The following is a 22,180-nucleotide window of genomic DNA, read 5'->3' as shown; positions in this document are numbered from 1 at the left end:
TGAGGGGGATCTCATTGTATGAGGAGTGTTTGATGTCTCTTGGCCTGTACTCACTCTCTAGGCCTGTACTCACTGGAGTTTAGAGAATGAGGGGGGATCTCATTGTATGAGGAGTGTTGGATGTCTCTGGGCCTGTACTCACTGGAGTTTAGAGAATGAGGGGGGATCTCATTGTATGAGGAGTGTTTGATGTCTCTTGGCCTGTACTCACTGGAGTTTAGAGAATGAGGGGGATCTCATTGTATGAGGAGTGTTGGATGTCTCTGGGCCTGTACTCACTGGAGTTTAGAGAATGAGGGGGGATCTCATTGTATGAAGAGTGTTTGATGTCCTCATACAATGAGATCCCCCCTCATTCTCTAAACTCCAGTGAGTACAGGCCCAGAGACATCAAACACTCCTCATACAATGAGATCCCCCTCATTTTCTAAACTCCAATGAGTACAGGCCCAGAGACACCAAACAGTCCTCATACAATGAGATCCCCCCTCTTTCTTCTAAACTCCAGTGAGTACAGGCCCAGAGACATCAAACACTCCTCATACAATGAGATCCCCCTCATTCTCTAAACTCCAGTGAGTACAGGCCCAGAGACATCAAACACTCCTCATACAATGAGATCCCCCTCATTCTCTAAACTCCAATGAGTACAGGCCCAGAGACATCAAACACTCCTCATACAATGAGATCCCCCTCATTCTTCTAAACTCCAGTGAGTACAGGCCCAGAGACATCAAACACTCCTCATCCAATGAGATCCCCCCTCATTCTCTAAACTCCAGTGAGTACAGGCCCAGAGACATCAAACACTCCTCATACAATGAGATCCCCCTCATTCCTGTAAACTCCAACGAGTACAGGCCCAGAGTCATCAAACTCTTGCACCCTGCTGTTATTCTACTCCTGACGTACCTCCTGCATGGTAACGTTGACCTCACAATCTACGTCATTATGATCTTGCACCTCAGTGTCCGCCTGCTCTGCTCTTTCTCTGTGACTGTGACACTCTACTCTGCATCCTGTTACTGTTTGGCCTTGTTCTACCTCAATACACTGTGTAGTGATGTGATCTGTGTGAACGATACACAAGACAAGATTGTCACTGTATCTCGCTACATGTCAAGAATAATAATCCAACCCCATTTCTGTTACTACTTCACCTTGTTCTACCTCAACACACTGTGTAATGATGTGATCTGTGTGAACGATATACAAGATGGTCACTGTATCTCGGCACACGTCAAGAATAATAAATCAATTCTAGTTTGCCAGCGTTTGGCACATAACCCTCTGAAACCTTCTGATCCATGTATCTGTGGAACTGTCTTTGAAAATTTGTTGATGTACCTGCCTCTGGCAGCTCGTTCCATCCTAGTAGATGATTGCCTGAGATTCGTAACTCTGAGAAGATTTACAAGCTGAGCTATGTTTGTCACAGGTACATCGGTTCGGGTGGTGGGGTGGAGACAGGTCAAAGGAGGTGTAAGCTGCTGTGCTCGCCTGCTGGTCACCCTTGGGCAAGGTGTAGGACCTACTCAGCCCCCCTGGCCATGGGAGCAGGTACTGGATGGTCACATGAGCAGCTGGTGCACATCACAAGTCCTAGTGATGCAATCACTGACGCCCGGCGGACAACCTCTGAAGAGTAACGACCATGGCTGGGGTCACCCGAGTTGTAAAGACACTGCCCAGACGAAGGCAGAGTGGCAAGCCACTTCTAGGGAGAATCTTGCCATGGTCATGGATGGACCCTGGTCGCACGCGCCACGTGTCGCGGCAAGTAATGATGATGTCATACGACAAGGCACATAACGACGATGATGGCATTGAAAAATCGAAATATGGAGTGAAAGACATCGTTTTGTGTCAAATCAAATCCGCGAGTGTTGTGCTGGCCCACGAGGGTCTCGGCACAGTCCTGACCGGCAGAGAGTGGGAAGGTAATGTGGTGGATGTTGGAGACATGGACTAACCCCACCCAGGGAAATGGAGAGGATCTCGGCTCAGTCCTGACCTGCAGAGAGTGGGAAGGTAACGTGGTGGATGTTGGAGACATGGACTAACCCCACCCAGGGAAGTGAAGAGGGTCTCGGCACAGTCCTGACCTGCAGAGAGTGGGAAGGTAACGTGGTGGATGTTGGAGGCATGGACTAACCCCACCCAGGGAAATGGAGAGGATCTCGGCTCAGTCCTGACCTGCAGAGAGTGGGAAGGTAACGTGGTGGATGTTGGAGACATGGACTAACCCCACCCAGGGAAGTGAAGAGGGTCTCGGCACAGTCCTGACCTGCAGAGAGTGGGAAGGTAACGTGGTGGATGTTGGAGGCATGGACTAACCCCACCCAGGGAAGTGGAGAGGGTCTCGGCACAGTCCTGACCTGCAGAGAGTGGGAAGGTAACGTGGTGGATGTTGGAGACATGGACTAACCCCACCCAGGGAAGTGGAAAGGGTCTCGGCACAGTCCTGACCTGCAGAGAGTGGGAAGGTAACGTGGTGGATGTTGGAGCCATGGACTAACCCCACCCAGGGAAGTGGAAAGGGTCTGGGCACAGTCCTGACCTGCAGAGAGTGGGAAGGTAACGTGGTGGATGTTGGAGGCATGGACTAACCCCACCCAGGGAAGTGGAGAGGGTCTCGGCACAGTCCTGACCTGCAGAGAGTGGGAAGGTAACGTGGTGGATGTTGGAGACATGGACTAACCCCACCCAGGGAAGTGGAGAGGGTCTCGGCACAGTCCTGACCTGCAGAGAGTGGGAAGGTAACGTGGTGGATGTTGGAGACATGGACTAACCCCACCCAGGGAAGTGGAGAGGGTCTCGGCACAGTCCTGACGTGCAGAGAGTGGGAAGGTAACGTGGTGGATGTTGGAGACATGGACTAACCCCACCCAGGGAAGTGGAGAGGGTCTCGGCTCAGTGTTTAGCCAGCACAGAGGTTGTGTGGTGTCATATGTGAAGCCCCAAGGTTTGCCCCGCATAGTCAGAACAACGCACACAAAATACCGGAGGAACTCAGCAGGTCAGGCAGCATCTGTGGAAAAGAGTAAACAGTTGTCGTTTCAGGCTGAGACCCTTCATCAGGACTGAAAAGAAAGAAGAGAAGTCCGATTCAGAAGGTTGGGGGAGTGGAGGAAGAAGTACAAGGTGGTGGGTGATCGGTGAAATTGGGAGAGGGAGAGGGGGAGGAGGTGAAGTAAAGAACTGGGAAGTTTGATGAAAGAGATAAAGGGCTGGAGAAGGGGAATCTGATAGAGGGTAGAAGACTGTGGGAGAAAGGGAAGGGGTAGGAGTGATGGGCAGGTAAGGTGAAAGAGGGAAAAGGGAATGGGGAATGGGGGGGGGATGAGGGTAGTCAGAGGGGTGGGTTGATTTCCAGGTGGGCTGCACTGTGGCAGGCCTGCTGAGGATGTTGGTGGGACCACGGTCTGGGCCTCCCGGGACCGAAGGGCGGATAAGTGGGGTGCCGTGGTAACCCAGCGGTATCGCGGCTCTGGATGTCGGAGTTCAGAGTTCGGATCCGGCGCTGCGCGTTTGGGGCCTGTGCGTCGTCCCGGTGAAATCGGTGGGTTTTCCTCCGGGAGCTCCACTTCCCTCCCGCAGTGCAGAGGTGACCGGCTGGGGGAATTGGCCGCCGTTAATTGTGCCGTGGGTAGGCTGGGGTTAATCGGGGTCATCGAGGGTGGCTGGGGCAGTACGGGGTATAGACCCAGAAGGGCCTACTCCGCGGGGTAACACGGAATGAAAGAAGTAAACCCTCCTGGAAGCGATCCGGACGGGCTGATGGCAGGGGTGTACCCATTGTCCGATGGGGAATCCGGAGGGGCCTCGTCACGTGGAAGAACAGCCCACCGCACAGGCCTATCCACTGGGCCTGCTATATTGGCCGGATCGTCACTAGTGCTGTAACCCGCAGCCGGGGGAGCAGAGAGGGGGCTTCCCTGTTTCAGGACGGGACATGTTTGCCGGCACAGTGGCCTCGGAATGGGGCTCGTTTCCCTGTCGTCGCTTGGTGCTTCTGGCTTTGCTGTGCGTTCTGTGTTGTTCTGCCGGGCATGGCGGCCATCTTAACTGGAGTCAGAATGGGGGCTGCACTTAACTCTGTTTCCATGCACACGTGCCAACTTCACCTCAATCAAAATCTGTCTCTGTCTGTTCCCTCTCTCTCTCCCTTTCTCTCCCTCATTCCCTCTCTCACTTTCCCATTCCCTCTCACTCTCCTTTTCTCTTATCTCACCATCTCTTTCTTTCCCTCTCTGGCTCCCTCACTCCCACCCTCGTTCTCGTTCCTCACCTTTTCTCTGATCTCACTCTCTCTTTCCCTCCCACACATTTTCCCATACTCGCCACTATCTCGCTCCCATATTAACATCCCCACTCCCTGACTCCTTCCAAATCACCTTGGCAGCTCTTGCCATCTTCCCGAAGCTGGTATCCGCGGTGGCACAAACATTTGTAGCTGCCGAGTGTGTTGTGGCACAGATGTTCACACACGGGGTTCGATCCATCATGAACAGAGCACTCGTCCACGTCTGGAACAGAGATCAGAGTGATCACATCCACAGACCCATCACACACCCCAGAGTGAAACACCCCTTCACACCGTGCCCTCACACACTCAGAGAGTGAATCTCCCTCCGCACCGTCCCATCACACACTCCCGGAGTCAGACACAGAGTGAAGCTCCCTCCTCACCGTCCCATCACACACTCCCGGGGTCAGACACAGAGTGAAACTCCCTCCACACCATCCCATCACACACTCCCAGGGTCAGACGCAGAGTAAATCTCCCTCCGCACCGTCCCACTACACACTCCCGGGGTCAGACACAGAGTGAATCTCCCTCCACACCGTCCCATCACACACTCCCGGGGTCAGACACAGAGTGAAGCTCCCCCCGCACCGTCCCACCACACACTCCCGGGGTCAGACACAGAGTGAATCTCCCTCCGCACCGTCCCACCACACACTCCTGGGGTCAGACACAGAGTGAATCTCCCCCCACACCGTCCCATCACACACTCCCGGGGTCAGACACAGAGTGAATCTCCCGCCACACCGTCCCATCACACACTCCCGGGGTCAGACACAGAGTGAATCTCCCTCCGCACCGCCCCATCACACACTCCCGGGGTCAGACAGAGAGTGAAGCTCCCTCTGCACCGTCCCATCACACACTCCCGGGGTCAGACACAGAGTGAATCTCCCCCCGCACTGTCCCATCACACACTCCCGGGGTCAGACACAGAGTGAATCTCCCCCCACACCGTCCCATCACACACTCCCGGGGTCAGACACAGAGTGAACCTCCCTCCGCACCGTCCCATCACACACTCCCGGGGTCAGACACAGAGTGAATCTCCCTCCGCACCGCCCCGCCCCATCACACACTCCCGGGGTCAGACAGAGAGTGAAGCTCCCTCTGCACCGTCCCATCACACACTCCGGGGGTCAGACAGAGAGTGAAGCTCCCTCCGCACCGTCCCATCACACACTCCCGGGGTCAGACACAGAGTGGATCTCCCTTCGCCCCGTCCCATCACACACTCCCGGGGTCAGACACAGAGTGGATATCCCTCCGCCCCGTCCCATCACACACTCCCGGGGTCAGACACAGAGTGGATCTCCCTCCGCACCGTCCCATCACACACTCCCGGGGTCAAACACAGAGTGAAACTCCCTCCACACCGTCCCATCACACACTCCCGGGGTCAGACACAGAGTGAAGCTTCCTCTGCACCGTCCCATCACACACTCCCGGGGTCAGACACAGAGTGAAGATCCCTCCACACTGTCCCATCACACACTCCCGGGGTCAGACACAGAGTGAAGGTCCCTCTGCACCGTCCCATCACACACTCCCGGGGTCAGACACAGAGTGGATCTCCCTCCGCACCGTCCCATCACACACTCCCGGGGTCAGACACAGAGTGGATCTCCCTCCGCCCCGTCCCATCACACACTCCCGGGGTCAGACACAGAGTGGATCTCCCTCCGCCCCGTCCCATCACACACTCCCGGGGTCAGACACAGAGTGGATCTCCCTCCGTACCGTCCCATCACACACTCCCGAGGTCAGACACAGAGTGGATCTCCCTCCGCACCGTCCCATCACACACTCCCGGGGTCAAACACAGAGTGAAATTCCCTCCACACCGTCCCATCACACACTCCTGGGGTCAGACACAGAGTGAAGCTTCCTCCGCACCGTCCCATCACACAATCCCGGGGTCAGACATAGAGTGAAGCTCCCTCCGCACCATCCCATCACACACTCCCGGGGTCAGACACAGAGTGAATCTCCCTCCACACCATCCCCTCACACACTCCTGGGGTCAGACACAGAGTAAATCTCCCTCCGCACCGTCCCACCACACACTCCTGGGGTCAGACACAGAGTGAAGCTCCCTCCGCACCGTCCCACCACACACTCCCGGGGTCAGACACAGAGTGAAGCTCCCTCCACACCGTCCCATCACACACTCCCGGGGTCAGACACACAGAGTGAATCTCCGCACCGTCCCATCACACACTATCCGGTCTGTCAGACTTCGGATGCTGTCAGAATTCTTCTCGGATCACAGACACTTGATGGGTTGCTGTCAGTCCCTTACCAATTGCTTCGTAGTAAAGCAGGAATCCAAGGAATTTTCCCTCATTGGAAAAATCTGACTGGAATTCCAGGTTCATGGTGTTCCCGGTGGACGTCAGGATCTGACCTCTGGGTGGGTTGCCGATGTTGGAGTAAGAACTGCCGCAGAAGACACCGAGAGTTTTCCCCCCAGAACTGACCTGTTGGGGATAGGAAGACGGGATTAAATCTCCACACTGTCAAAGACACACAGACAGGCACGCACGCACTCCTGACAGACAAAGACACAGTCTCATGATTGTGGACTTCCTGAAGGGCAAGTTGAGGGAACACACTCCCGGGGCCTGTGCTGGAAAGGGTGAGCTGTTCAAACTTACTGGGTGTCAGCGTCTCTGGGCACCTACCCTGGGCCTGACGTATCAATGCCATCCATGATGAGGCCTCCGTCGGTCAGAGTCAGCCGCAGATATTGCATCCGAGCTATCTGGGCCAGTGGGCACGGTCACAGGGTTCAGTTGTTGTTCAGACCAAATGTCAAAGAAATATCGTCCCTGTGGAATGATTGTTGGTGCCAGACGGGGTGGCCTGAGTATTTCAGAGAGCCGATCCCCTGGTATTTTCATGCAAAACAGTCTCCAGAGTTTACGGAGAACGGTGCGGAAATTAAGAAAGATCCAGGTAGCGGCAGTTCTGTGGGTGTAAACACCTTGTTAATGAGAGAGGTCAGAGGAGAATGGCCCAGACTAGTTCAAGCTGACAGGAAGGCAACAGGAATTTGAATACCATACGTTACAACAGTGGTGTGCAGAAGAGCATCTCTGAATGCACAACACCTTGGAGTGGATGGGCTACATCCGCAGAAGACCACGGACATACAGGGCTGTGGCTACTTGATCAGGTAACTCCTTACAGACACACACACACAGAGAAAGACAGACAGACGCACACAGAGCGAAAGACAGAGTCTCACACACACACAGACTCACACACACAAAGTGAAAGACACACATACACACAGACATATACACTGACAGACACACAGACACACACACACACACACACACACAGAAAGACAGAGACACACACACACACACCCACAAACACAGGCCCGTCCACACCCTCACACACTCAGTGCATGTTTGGACACCCGACACCCACCCCTCGGGCCACTGCTCCCACCTTGAGCCGATCGTAGATGCAGTCCTGGGAGGGCTCCAGCTGGAAGTAGCGGAAGTGCAGCTGGACCCGATAGCCGAGGGGCACGCCGATGGTCCATTCGGCCCGCTCCTCATTGGGATAGGAGGACGGGTAGCCGGGCGAGGTGATCTCCCCGAACATGGAGCTGCCATGGCCACTGGTTGCCAAGGCCAGCACTGAGACCAGCAGGGGCCACCTGGGCAGAGAGCAGGAGAGTGCACCCTTAACAACAGCCCTCCAGAGAACATCCCCCCTCATTTCCCCCCACCCCCACCACTCCCCTCCTGTTCCTCACTCTTTCTGGGACTACCAGGATTCCACAACACAGAATCAGACCCTTCAGCCCATCAGTCTTGTGCATAAATAGTTATTACAAATGTACAATCAGATTATTGTTGATGTGTAGCGAGATACAGTGACACTCTTGTATATCGTTCACACAGATCACATCATTACTCAGTGTATTGAGGTAGAACAAGGTCAAACAATAAAAGAATTGGAATTGGTTCATTATTGTTGATGTGTAGCAAGATACAGTGACAATCTTGTCTTTTATATCGTTCACACAGATCACATCACTACACAGTGTATTGAGGTAGAACAAGGTCAAACAGTAACAGGATGCAGAGTAGAGTGTCACAGCCACAGAGAAAGAGCAGAGCAGGCGGACACTGAGGTGCGAGATCATAATGACGTAGATTGTGAGCCCCAAGTGTTCATCTTATCATGCTGGGAAATCATTCAGTTGTTCTGTAACAACAGGATGAAGATTTCTTTGAAGTTGGTGGGACGTGCTATCAGACTTTTGTATCTTCTGCCTGATGGAAGAGGGGAGAGAGGAGAGAATGTCCGGGGTGGGTGGGGTCTTTGATTACCCTGGCTGCTTTACCAAGGCAGGGGAAGCGTAGACAGAGTCCTCGGAGGGGTGGCTGGTTTCCGTGACGAACTGAGTTGTGCCCACAACTCTTGGTAGTCTGTCAACAGTCCTGGGCAGCGCCATCGCCGTACCTGATACGTTGAGTGGATGGTTCCTTTGGTATTTGGTAAGTGTTGACAGGGACGTGCCAAGTTTCCTTAGTCTCCTGAGGAAGTGGAGGCATTGGTCCCTTTTGGCTGTTTCGATTGGGACAGACGGTTGTCGGTGTTCTCTCCTGGGAACTCGGAGCCTCCCTCCACCTCAGCACCGCTGCCCTTCCTGCTGAGTGCGTTATCCATGAGCCCTATCGATACTCCACCTCATCCACCCTCCAATCCTTCCACATCCCCGTGGCTGTCCGAGTCCCTGACAAATGCTGTCGATGCACGCACCCCCACCACTTCCCTCATTCTACCTACAGACCACCCCCTCAGTAAAACTATGATCTGAAGTTCAAAGTCAACTTATCATCAGAGTCCATATGCCGTACGTCACCAAGCACAGCCCTGAGATTAATGTTCTTGTGGGCGTACTCAATAAATCCACAATGGAATCAATGAAAGACCGCCCCAGCTCGGGCACTCGACCAGGGCGCAAAGGACACAAACTGTGCAAATACAAAATAAAGAAATAATAACAATAATAAACAAATAAGCAATAAGTATCAAGGTCATGAGATGAAGAGTCTTTGAAAGTGAGTCCATTGGTTGTGGGAACATTTCAATGATGGAGCGAGTGAAGTTATCCCCTCTAGTTCTTGAGCCTGATGTTTGAGGGGTAATAACTGTTCCTGAACCTGGCGGTGTGAGTCCGGAGGCTCCTGTACCTCCCTCCTGATGGCATCAGTGAGAAGAAAGCATGTCCTAGGTGGTGGGGTACCCTGGTGATGGATGCTGATTTCCTGCAACGGCGTTTCATTACGTTGTGCTTAATGGTTGGGAGGGCTTTGCCCGTGATGGACTGGGCCATATCCATGACCTTTTGAAGGATTTTCCGTTCAAGGGCACCAGTGTTCGCCTATGCAGCCAGTCAAAATATTCACCACCATACATCTTTAGAACAGGAATTCTGCAGATGCTGGAAATTCAAGCAACACACATCAAAGTTGCTGGTGAACGCAGCAGGCCAGGCAGCATCTCTAGGAAGAGGTGCAGTCGACGTTTCAGGCCGAGACCCTTCGTCAGGACGACGTTTCAGGCCGAGACCAGTTAGTCCTGACGAAGGGTCTCGGCCTGAAACGTCGACTGCACCTCTTCCTACAGATGCTGCCTGGCCTGCTGCGTTCACCAGCAACTTTGATGTGTGTTGCATACATCTTTAGAAGTTTATCAAAGTTTTAGACCACAACCCCAATCTATGGAAACTCCTTAAGGAAGTCAAGGCGGTGCCATGCTCTCTTCATAGTGGACTCAAAGTTCTTCCCTCTTCCTTCTCACCCATCCTTTCCAGTGTTAAATGCCCCGCCCTATCTGAAAGATCCGACACCCCCTCCCCCATCCCTGTGCCTCTGTCTGGTCACCCACCCCCTACGTTCCCATGAAAATATTCCGACCTCTATTCCAGACCACAGAGTCATGGGCATGGCCCAGAGAATCACGGAAACCTCCTCTCCACGGATTTCGTCTGCATTTCTCAGTGCCTCGGTACAGTACCCTGAAGACGCACGTTCAACGACTCAGGCAGACACAAGGAATTCTGCAGATGCTGGAAATTCAAGCAACACACATCAAAGTTGCTGGTGAATGCAGCAGGCCAGGCAGCATCTCTAGGAAGAGGTACAGTCGACGTTTCGGGCCGAGACCCTTCGTCAGGACTAACTGAAGGAAGAGTGAGTAAGGGATTTGAAAGTTGGAGGGGGAGGGGGAGATCCAAAATGATAGGAGAAGACAGGAGGGGGAGGGATAGAGCCAAGAGCTGGACAGGTGATAGGCCTACCTCCCCCTCGTACCCCATCCGTTATTTATTTTTATACACACATTCTTTCTCTCACTCTCCTTTTTCTCCCTCTGTCCCTCTCACTACACCCCTTGCCTATCCTCTGGGTTCCCCCCCCCCACTTTTCTTTCTCCCAGGGCCTCCTGTTCCATGATCCTCTCATTTCGGATCTCCTCTCCCCCTCCCACTTTCAAATCTCTTACTAACTCTTCCTTCAGTTAGTCCTGACGAAGGGTCTCGACCTGAAACGTCGACTGTACCTCTTCCTAGAGATGCTGCCTGGCCTGGTGCGTTCACCAGCAACTTTGATGTGTGTTGCTTCAACGAATCGGGAACAGCTTCGGTCAGAGTCTAGGTACGCAAGCCCGGGCAGAACGACGTGCAGGGCGAACTGTCGCCCGCGTAGCAAACCCACCCCATCCCCTCTCCACACGCATCTGACGAACCCAAAAACCGATTCAGTTTGGCACCAGCACAGTCACAGGGGTTCGCCGGCCAGCGTAGAGCTCAACGGAGGGCCGCCCTGAGGACTCCAGCTCCCGGTTTTTCCCGGTGAGTGGGTGCAGCCGCAAAAGGCAGCGGAGGGTCGAGATCAGCGCTTCCCTTCTCCCGGACGAGCTGTGCCGACCGCGGCTGACAAGCCTCGTCCGCCCGAAGCCGCTGGATTTTAAGGCGCCAGTACCCCGCCCTTGCCCCTTCTCCCGTCAGCAGCTGAGCCGCAGGTGAAGGCCGGGGGCCGGTGTCCTGGTTGTCAGAGGCTGTTGGAGACGTACAGTACGCCATCGGGAGCATCGAATAGGCCGAGTCCCCACTGCCAATCCCGGCTCTGACAACCTTTAGGAGCCACTGCCGTTCATAGAGTTTATTACCGGTAATTGCATTGGCACATCACCCCGGATTTCAGGGCATAAACTGGGTGGCATTAACCGTGATTCCAGCCCCTCCCAACGGGCTCGAAAGAATGTGCCGTCGACCTCATTCCTCCGCCCGTGACAAGCTCAGCTTCTTCCCCGCTGCTGCGACAGGCTGGACCGGGGAACTGACGGGGGTGCTCAGGAAGAGAGAAGCCAGGAGAACGCAGGCCGCTCCTCACCGTGGGACGGTCAGCAGCTTCGCGTTCCCGGGCCCGGCATGGCAGAGGGTCGGTCCCGGTGGGAGCCCCAGGGCAACCTCGCCAAGGGCGGGGGGCGATCAGTGCCGAGACTTGGTCGGCAACTTTTCAGGAGATGTGCCGTGTCACCAAATGTATTCAGACGGACGTCGGAGAACATTCCCGACCGCGCCTCCGTTTTGCAACGCCGCCTAGGATGGGGACCGCGGCGGTGCTGGGTTGCCGAAAGTGGTCGAGTGGCCAGATCCATCTCGGGGACAGCCCGCCCCCCTTCCCCTTCCCCTTCCCCTTGGAGGGCCGCCCCGTCACTGCAGTCTTCCCTCAACCCACGGACTCACTTTCAAGGCCTCTTCATCTCATGGTCTCAATATTCACTGCTTATTCATTTCTTATGATTAGTTCCTCATTTTGCATTTGCACAGTTCGCAGTCTTCTGCACTGATTGCTCGGTCTTTCATTGCTTCTGTTACGGTTGTGATGAGACCGTACGACAGGGGAGCACAGTGAGGCCATTCAGCCCATCGAGTCTGCCCCCGCCATTCCATCACTGCTAATCCCGGATCCCACTCAACCCCCGGACACCTGCCTTCTCACCATATCCTTTGTCGCCCTGACCGATCAGGAAATGGCCAACTTCCGCCTTAAATATGCGCACGGACTTGGCCTAACCGCAGTCTCTGGCAGATTCACTACTCACTGGCTAAAAAAAACCCCTCCTTATCTCTGTTCTAAACAGTCGCCCCTTTATTTTGAGGCTGTGCCCTCTGGTTCTGGCTACCCTCACCGTAGGAACCATCCTCTCCACATCCACCTTATCTAGGCCTTTCAACATTCAGTAGGTTTCAATGAGATCCCATTCCATTGAGTACAAGGCCCAAGGCTGCCAAACACTCCTCCTGTGTTAACACCTTAATTCCCAGAATCGTCCTCGTGAACCTCCTCTGCACTATCTCCAATGACAACACATCCTTTCTGAGCTATGGGTCCCAAAACTGTTGACAATACTCCCAAGTGTGGCCTGATTAGTGTCTTATAAAGGCTCAGTATTATCACCTTGCTCCTATATTCTGTTCCCCTTGAAATAAATGCCAACATTGCATTTGCCTTCTTCACCACAGACTCAACCTGTATATTAACCTTCTTGTAATCTTGAACGAGGACTCCTAAATCCCCCTGTGCCTCTGATGTTTGAACCTTCTCCCCATGTAGATAATAATCTGCACTATTGTTCCTTTTACCAAAATGCATTATTGTACATTTCCCAACTCTGTATTCCAGCCGCCATTTCTGTGCCCATTCTTCCAACTTGTCCAGGTCCTGCGGCAATCACTTTGCTTCCTCAGCCCCACCAACCTCTCCAGCTATTTGTTGAGTATGCCTGCAAGAATATGTACCTGGTGACCCCTCTGTACTTGGATTTGCTTTGAACTTTGAGGTGGTGCTCCAAGAAGGCAGCTGGGGATGCTGGTCACATGGGACATGCCCCCTTCTCGTCACTACCCATCCGGGAGGGGGTACAGGAGCCTGAAGACCCACACTCCATGTTTTAGGAACAGCTTCTTCCCCGCCGCCATCAGATTTCTGACCAGACAGTGAACACTGCCTCACTATTCCTCTTCTGCGATATTTATTTATTGCATTGAAAATCAATAAATAGTATTGAAATCAATGAACAGTGTTGAAAATCATAGTGATCTTTTATGCCACAAGCAACATATTTCACGACACACATCAGTGATAATACACCTGATTAAAATAAAGCGAGTAAGGGTTTTCTGTATTCTGATACAGTGTGGAATAGGCCACGCCAGACTGATCACAGGACAATGTACAATGACCATCTGACCTTTGGTACTCCTTTGGAGTTTGGGAGGAAACGGGAGCACCCGGCGGAAACCCACGTGGTCACGGGGAGAACGTATAAACGCCTCACAGGCAGTGGTGGGAATTGAACCCGGCACCGCAGAGGAGAGCGTTGTGCTCACCACTACACCACCCTGCCGGACTGCCCTGCAATCGTTCATAGAGAGTGCTGTCACAGGGTAGATCGGGTGGTGAAGGGAGCTTTTGGCACGTTGGCCTTCATAAGTCAAAGGGCTGAGTGCAGGAGATGGGACGTCAGGTCGAAGTTTTGCAAGGCGTTTATTTACTGAGCTACAGTTTGGAACAGGCCCTTCTGGCCCTGCGCTGCCCAGCAATCCCCAGATTTATTCTGAGCTTGGTCACCGGACAATTTACAACGCCCAACTATCCCGCCAACCGGGACGTCTTTGGACTGCGAGGGGGAACCCGGGGCAGCCGGAGCAAACCCGCGCGGTCTCGGGGAGACAGCGAGCAAACCCGCGCAGTCACGGGGAGGCAACGTGCAAACCCGCGCGGTCACGAGGAGACAACGTGCAAACCCGCGCGGTCACGGGGAGACAGCGAGCAAACCCGCGCAGTCACGGGGAGGCAACGTGCAAACCCGCGCGGTCTCGGGGAGGCAACGAGCAAACCCGCGCGGTCACGGGGAGAGAACGAGCAAACCCGCGCGGTCACGGGGAGAGAACGTGCAAACCCGCGCGGTCACGGGGAGAGAACGTGCAAACTCGCGCGGTCACGGGGAGACAACGTGCAAACCTCCTCTCAGAGGCAGCGGCGGGAATTGGTCACAGCCCTGAAGCCTAACTGGGCCTGTTGCGTGCAGTTCTCGTCACCGACCTGCAGGAACGATGTCTATAAGATCGACAGAGTGCGGATGCTGGCGGGACTCGGGGACCCAAAAGGCTTTAATGCAGGGGGATGCGGAGAGATCTGACAGAGATTATGAGGGGCAAAGGTAGAATGCAGGCAGACTTTCTCCTCCTCCCCCCAGGTCGGCTGGGACTAGAACCAGAGGTCATGGGTTAAGGGTGAAAGGTGAAACGTTTAAGGGGAACCGGAGGGGTCCGTCTCACAGAGGCTGGTGTGGGGTGTGGAACGAGCTGCCACTGGACGTGGTGGATGCGGGTTTGATTGCAACATGAAGGAAAAGTTTGGATAGGTACACGGCTGGGAGGGGTATGGCGGGCTATGGTCGGGGGACAGGGACTAGGCGCAAGACAAGGCTGGCACAGACTAGATGGGCCAAATGGCCTGTGGTGCTCAATGACTCTATGAGTAGACACGGGTGCTCAGTGTCAGCAGAAGGCCCTGTTTCTGTGCCATGTCTTTGCGTCACGAAAAGTCCTGCCCCTGGGTGCCGTTTCAGAGACCTCTCTCGTACCCTCTCTCCGGGCCGTGCCATGCTCTCTGGAGCTGACTGTACCCTCAACGCATCTCACTCGGCCGTACAGTCCTCCCGCTAGATCTGCCTCCAGAGCCCAGGACCCCAAGTGCGGTGACAACCACTTCCTCCCCCAGTGACTGTCTCTTTGTACTGCTCTCTCTCTCTCCTTCCTCTCTCTCCTCTGCCTCTCTATCTCCTCTCTCACTCTCTCCTTTACTCTTTTCCTACAATCTCTTTCCCTCCCTCTTGCTCCCCTCCACCTCTCTCTTTCTCTCCTCTCTCTCCCCTCTACTTTCTTCCTTTCTCTCTGTCCTCTTCTGTCTCTCTTCACTAGAACACTTTGTCCACTCTCTCATCCCCTCACCCTCTGTCTCTTCTCCTCTCCTCTCACTATCTCTCTCTTTCTCTCCTCTCCTACTTCTCTCCCTCCTCCTCCATCTACCCTTCTCGCTGGCCTCGCCCCTCTCCCTCTTTCTCTACCCTTCCTCTCTGTCCCGCCTGTCTCTCCCGTGTCTCTTTCTCCCCCTCTTCCCTTCTCTCTCTCTCTCTCTCTCTCTCTCTCTGTCCCCCTCGCCGGCCACCCCCCCCCCGTGTCTGCTCTCTCTGACTCTGCAACACTCGTAACCTCCTCTTCCCCTCAACCAACTCTCGAACCACATTGTAATTCTGCTCTCTGGCGCACACATCCGCTCCCCTTTTTCACTTTCAGCCGAAGTAGGGCACCCGACATTTCAGAGTTACACAGTGCATGCAGCCCAACGCGGGCAAGGCGTCTCTCTCCTCCTCTGTAGCTCTCTCTCTCTCTCTCTCTCTCTCTCTCTCTCTCACTCTCACCCGACATTTCAGAGTTACACAGAGCATGCAGCCCAACGCGGGCAAGGCGTCTCTCTCTCTCTCTCTCTCTCTCTCTCTCTCTCTCTCCCCCATCTCTCTGTCTCTCTCTCTCTCTCTGTCTCTCTCTCCCCATCTCTCTCTCTCTCTCTCTCTCCCCCCCCCATCTCTTCTCTGTCTCTCTCTGTCTCTCTCTCTCTCTCTCTGTCTCTCTCTCCCCATCTCTCTGCCTGCCTCACGGCCCCGCCTGCCCGTGTTCGGCTCACAACACCCCCAGCAAACCGCTCCTATCCGCTGATCTGTTTCTCGAACGCCGTCATGATACCTGCCTGCCACAACCACTTCCTGTGGCAACTCGCTGTGTGTAGCCGCCGCCCCTGCGTGGAAAATTTCCTCTGCAGGCCCCCGTTTCAACCTCACCTCAAGCCCTTTAACAACTCAAAGCAAAGTTTTTTTTAATCCAACTACGTGAATGTTACCATATACGAACATGGTACACGTTCTCTCGGAAGCATTTACAGGAAAGTAAATGCAGTGGGGTTTATGAAAAGAAACTATACATCATAAAGACCGACCGAAAAAAACACAAAGTGCAAAACAAGACATTTTAAACTAACTTACATTGTGTGTTGCTTTGACCGTCAGATTCTGGTTAATTGGGCCATCGGTTAATCGGGGCAGCCGCTTATTTGGGACAACTCTTCGAGAGCAGAAAAGAAAAGCTATCGAGAAAATAGCCGGGATTCCCTTGGTTTATTTGGGACACCGTGCCGCCTAGTTGGGACAGGAGACCGTTACCGATCAGTTTCTAGCTAGCGTCAGTCCGTGACACCATCAGACAGAGGAGCGGAAATTGGCCATTCAGCCCGTCGAGTCTGCTCCAACATTCCGTCACGGCTGATCCCGGATCCCACTCAACCCCGTACACCTGCCCTCTCGCCCTGTCCTTTGATGCCCAGTGAGAGTTTCAGGTTGTAACAGCCAGCAGTTTTGAAATAGCGTCACTTGCCTGTGCATGTGTTGATAGAAACAGTGATTTTTGTCACTGATAGCCGGTGAGAAATAAGCAATAAGACAATTGTTTTGCTCACTGCGGTTTCAAGTCAAGCATTCGGGGTTGGAGATGCCAAGAAGGGCCGGGGGAAGGTGGGGAAATGAGAAGGTTTCACTATTTCAACGTAGAGGTTGAATCATCTTGAATGCTACTGACGAAAATGAAGGTTTGGAGGATGCGTTTGTCCAAAGCGTTGTGTGAAGGCAGTCCACCATCTGCAATCAGTGTGCTGATTTTGTTAATTTACAATCAATCAAAACACAGTGCACACTGGAATTAATACACAGTTTTACAGCACTGCAGATAACGTTCAAATTTGTTCTATATTTCATTTACATACATAATTTGTTACGTTGTTAGGCGGTAGTTTGTCTTTTTTTTAAAAATGCAGCTTTTTAACTATTTCCATAAAACTTCCGCTAAGTGGGATAGCCCTTTAACTGGGCGAAAGTGTATTGTCACGATGTTCAATAACTCAGTGGTTCTAGTTAGTGTCAGAGAATGTTTACAATATTTACATCTGTAACGAAACCCCATTTCCCTCGGGATCAATAAAGTATGTCTGTCTGTCTATCTATCTATCTGTTTATCTATCTATTTATCTATCAATCTATCTATCTATCAATATAGCTATCGATCTATCTATCTATCTATCTATCAATATACAACCTGAAACTCTCACTCTCCACAGACATCCTCGAAACAGAAGAAAAAAGCCAAAGGATGAATGACGGAAAAAATGTAAGAGCCCCAAAACTGGCCCCCCACACACAAACACCATCGCCCGTCTCCCTCCCCCCACCTATTCCAGCATAAAGCATCCACACAGTCCCACCACCCACCTTGCTAGCACCAAAGGGAGACCGTGGTGTACAGTACATCAAAAACAAACTGTTCACTGCAACATAGTCCACGTCCCACAGGCTCTCTCTCTCTCTCTGACAAGGGAGAGGGGCAGGTATCACTCCTTCCACAGTGACAGTGACTCTCTATTCTGACGCCACAGCCAGTCTGCTTTTTAAAAAAATTTTGAATTCCCCAACTTGAGAGTCGGCAGCAAACTCTCACTCACCAACATGATTGTTTGGTCAAAGTCAGACACAGGCTTATACAGTTTAAAACGATACATAGACCTCATTATTCCAAAGAAGAGTTGCAAAGTTTCTACCCTGATGTTTCACCAGTTTGTAATAGATGTAAATCTGTGAACAGTAACTTGTCACATTCATTCTGGTCATGTTGTAAGCTTTATGCATACTGGAAAAGTATTTTTCACTGTTTCTCTGAGGCTTTTGGGAAGCGGCGGGAACCAGACCCGCTCATAGCCATCCTTGGAGCATCAAGCTCCCTATCTTCAGCCAATATGTATGAAAAGAAGGTTGTATTGTTAAGCACGATGATTGCTAAGACGTTAATCCTGCAAATGTGGGAAATGGACTCTGTGCCTACGTATGATCTGTGGCTGAGAGAACTGGCAAATACTTTACATTTGGAGAGACTGAGACTATATAATGAGGATAGAGGGGACATCTTTGAAAGGATATGGGGCCCTGCATTGGACTTTCTCACGGGGTGAGGACTGAGGTTTTTTGGTGCAGTGCATCTCTGCTGTGTATGCTTACTTTTGCCTTTATACTTTTCTCCCTTTTGCTGCTCAATATTTAATTTGATTTTGTTATGGTTGTGGTTTTTGTGGATGTGCTGTTTTTTTGTAATGAAAAAATAAAAAGAATATGAAAAAAAGAGAGGGAGAGAGAGAGAGAGAGATCAATCAATTGCTGAGTGCAATTGTGTCCCAGTTAATCAGAATCCTCTGTACCTGCTGGTGTTTAGACAGTTATGTACATTTATTCCACATCTGTCCCTTAAGCTCTAATTTATTTTTAATTGCACAGCATAGATCACAGAGCATACAACACAGAACATAGTGCATAGAACAGAGAGCATAGAACACACACCACTGAACACAGAAAATTGAACATGGAACATTGAGGGCCCTTCAACCCATGATGTTTTACCAACCTTTTAACCTACACTAAGATCAATCTAAACCTTCCCTCCTACATAAACCCCCATGTTTGCTTATCTAAGAGTCTCTTAAATGTCACTAATGTATCTGCTTCTACCCACTAACCCAAGGGAACATGATCTCCCAACTCCTGTTCTGACTTTATATATAATTATTTTCTTTCTCTCTGTCTCTCTCTCTCTCTCTCTCTCTCTCTCTCTCTATATATATATATAGATTGATAGATAGCTTGGAAGTCTAAGATTTTTGCACATTACTGTAGTAATTTTATGTATTGCAGTGTACTGCTGCCACAAAAAAAAACAAAAGAATTTCATGACACATGTGAGTGACGATAAACCGGATTCTGATACGGGTCTCCGTCCTGGACTGAGAACGGGGAGGGGGCAGGGAGAGGGGAATCGTGGTTGGGAAACGGCGAGGGGAGGGAACTGGAAGCACCAGAGAGCCATTCTCTGATAACCAATGAGCCAATTGTTTGACAACTTGCCTGGTGTCTCCATGCTGGGTGTATCTGCACCTGCGCCATATCCCCACCCGCCCCTGGCACTCCTCACCCACCCATCCCACATTCCCTCTCGTGGCGCTCCACCCTCGCCATTCCCAACAACCTTTGCCCCTGCCAGATTTACAATCCCACTGTTCGCTCCGCAGTGACAAAGACAGTACTGGGCAAAAGGCTTGGGCACCCCAGTGATGTAGAGTTAGATATGACCCTTATGGCTAAAGGGATCCGGGGTATGGAGGGAAGGCAGGTACAGGGTTCTGAGTTGGATGATCAGCCATGATCATACTGAATGGCGGTGCAGGCTCGAAGGGCCGAATGGCCTACTCCTGCATTTATTTTCTATGTTTCTATGTATATGTGAGCCTAAGACTTTTGCAGAGTTCTGTACATCTTTGGACTGGGGGAGGAAACTGGAGCATGCGGAGGAAACCCACGCGGTCACAGGGAGAGCGTAGGAACCCCTCTCGTAATTGAGCTCCGAGCTCTGGCAGTACCCCGGGACACATGGCGGTTCCGAGCGGGAACAACCGGGGAGTGATCAGCTTGACTGAGAAGTGAGGGGCAGGGCTTAAATCGATCTGTTTGCAGAGGCAGCACTGGTTGGACTTTACGCCGGTGGGTCAGAGCAATACGCCGAGGGTCAGTGTGCTCAGTTTGTCACGGAGGCGGGTAAGGAAAGTGTTGTGAACGAGAGACGATTTATCCTCTTGGGGCGGGAGGGGGGAGTTCTGAAGGGAAGGGACCCCAGGTGTGGGTGTCAGGGAACGGGAGGGTTCGGTCTCAGAACAGGGGGCTGCCCCGTCTGGTGAGAGATGAGGGGGAGGGCGGGGGTGTTTCTCCTGGGGACCCCACTACTCCAGGGAACTGTGGGGTCGACAAATGAGGGGGTGGGGTGTCACCGGGTGCGTCCAGTTCCAAAACGGGTCACAGTGGAGATGGGTGAGGGAGATGAAGGAGGAGAGGGTCTGAGGGAGAGGTAGGAGATGGAGGTTGGGGAGAGGGGTAGAGATGGGAGATGAGGGAGAGGGGGAGAGGTAGGAGAGGGAAGATGAGAAGGTATTCGATGAGGAAAGATAGGAAAGAGGGAGTCAGGTAGGTGAGGGGGAGATGAGGGGGAGATGGGTAGGAGAGGAGGTGAGGGGGAGAGGGGTAGGAGAGGGGAGCTGGGTAGGAGAGGCGGAGGTGAGGGGGAGATTGGTAGGAGAGGGGAAGCGACAGGGAGATGGGTATGAGAGGGGAGATGAGGGGGAGAGGGGTAGGAGAGGGGAGGCGAGGGGGAGATGGGTAGGAGAGGGGAGGCGAGGGGAGATGGGTAGGAGAGGGGAGATGAGCAGAGGGACGAGAGGGGGAGTCAGGTGGAAGAGGGGTGGCTGAGGGGGAGAGGGGTAGGAGAGGGGAGGTGAGGGGGAGAGGGGTAGGAGAGGGGAGATGAGCAGAGGGACGAGAGGGGGAGTCAGGTGGAAGAGGGGTGGCTGAGGGGGAGAGGGGTAGGGAAGGGGAGGTGAGGGGGAGATGGATAGGAGAGGGGAGGTGAGGGGGAAAGGGGTAGGAAAGGGCAGGTGAGCAGAGAGGAGGGGGAGTCAGGTGGAAGGGGGGTGGCTGAGGGGGAGAGAGGTAGGGGAGGGGAGGTGAGGGGGAGATGGATAGGAGAGGGGAGGTGAGGGGGAAAGGGGTAGGAAAGGGCAGGTGAGCAGAGAGGAGGGGGAGTCAGGTGGAAGAGGGGTGGCTGAGGGGGAGTTGGGAGGGGAGGGGACGGATACAGGAGGGGTAATGAGGTAGAGTTTGAGTTCCTAGAAGGTGTTTGACAGTCCGGCCATCGTCAGAGAGAGGGCTGAGTGTAGGGGTGAAGGTGCTTTGTGTCACTGGAAGCACGGTGCGCAGTTCAGCTTTCGGAACGATGCCACCAAGTTACGCAGGGCACAGACAAGATTCGCATCTGGGGTGGCGAGGGGAGCCCGGAGAATGGGCAGCGACCAGTACCCGAGGGGCACAGGCAGCCGGGGGGGGGGGGGGGGAGGTGACCCTACTGAGGTCTGAAAAATGCCCCGAGCCTGCCATCTGGCCAGCCCAGTGCACACACTGTGAAACAGGCTGGCCTTCCAGAGAATCCCCCCCCAGCCCCCACCCCGGTCAGTTCACAGCAGCACCCCCAGACCCGTCCACCCTCACCTGAGCCTGCATGCGGGTGACATCGGGGGGGACTCTCGTCGTGTCCCAGCAGTGAATGACCAAGGCTTAGGAACGGACGGGTGGAGGGAACTGGTGATCGAAAGGGGGCGGGAGCTGCCGGCGGCAGGGAATTGGAATTGGAGCAGATTTGTTATTGTTGACATTTACCAAGGGACAGTGACAGTCTTGTCCTGTATATCGTTCACACAGATCACATCATTACACAGTGTGTTGAGGTAGAACAAGGTCAAACAGTAACAGGATGCAGAGTAGAGTGCCACAGTCACAGAGAAAGAGCAGAGCAGGCAGACAGTGAGGTGCAAGATCATAACGAGGTAGACTATGAGGTCAGGTGTCTATCTTATCGTCCTGGGGGATAGGGAACGTGGGGCAGAAGGTTTCCCTGAGCCTGGTGGTACGTGCTTTTAGACTTTTGTACCTACTGCCCAATGAAATGAAATGAAATGCGATATCTTTATTCTCATTGCATAGTACAATTTGTCATGCACCAATACAGCGAGAATGAGTTTGCAACTCTCATACTCAATGCTATAAAACAATAAATAAAATAAATAAACAATAAATAAAATCAAG

At 52.9% G+C, this 22,180-nt stretch overlaps 1 protein-coding gene across 1 annotated transcript in view; it reads right to left on the bottom strand.

Moving 5' to 3' along the window:
* Positions 1–21,646, bottom strand: part of LOC140192915 (complement C1r-B subcomponent-like) — a 34,634-nt gene extending 12,988 nt beyond the window's left edge. Inside the window, exons 1-4 of the mRNA XM_072250405.1 lie at positions 21,587–21,646; positions 7,769–7,982; positions 6,612–6,789; positions 4,398–4,529 (exon numbers count right to left, since the gene is read on the bottom strand). Coding sequence (XP_072106506.1) covers positions 4,398–4,529; positions 6,612–6,789; positions 7,769–7,982; positions 21,587–21,609 — 547 coding nt within the window. The 5' untranslated portion in view covers positions 21,610–21,646. The remainder of the gene's footprint in view (positions 1–4,397; positions 4,530–6,611; positions 6,790–7,768; positions 7,983–21,586) is intronic.
* Positions 21,647–22,180: the final 534 nt, after the last annotated feature.

This window comes from Mobula birostris, unplaced genomic scaffold, assembly GCF_030028105.1.
Source record: "Mobula birostris isolate sMobBir1 unplaced genomic scaffold, sMobBir1.hap1 scaffold_3072, whole genome shotgun sequence".
Classification (NCBI taxonomy): domain Eukaryota; kingdom Metazoa; phylum Chordata; class Chondrichthyes; order Myliobatiformes; family Myliobatidae; genus Mobula; species Mobula birostris.
Note: the sequence above shows the minus strand (reverse complement) of the source record. Positions and strands in the feature narration are given on the sequence as shown.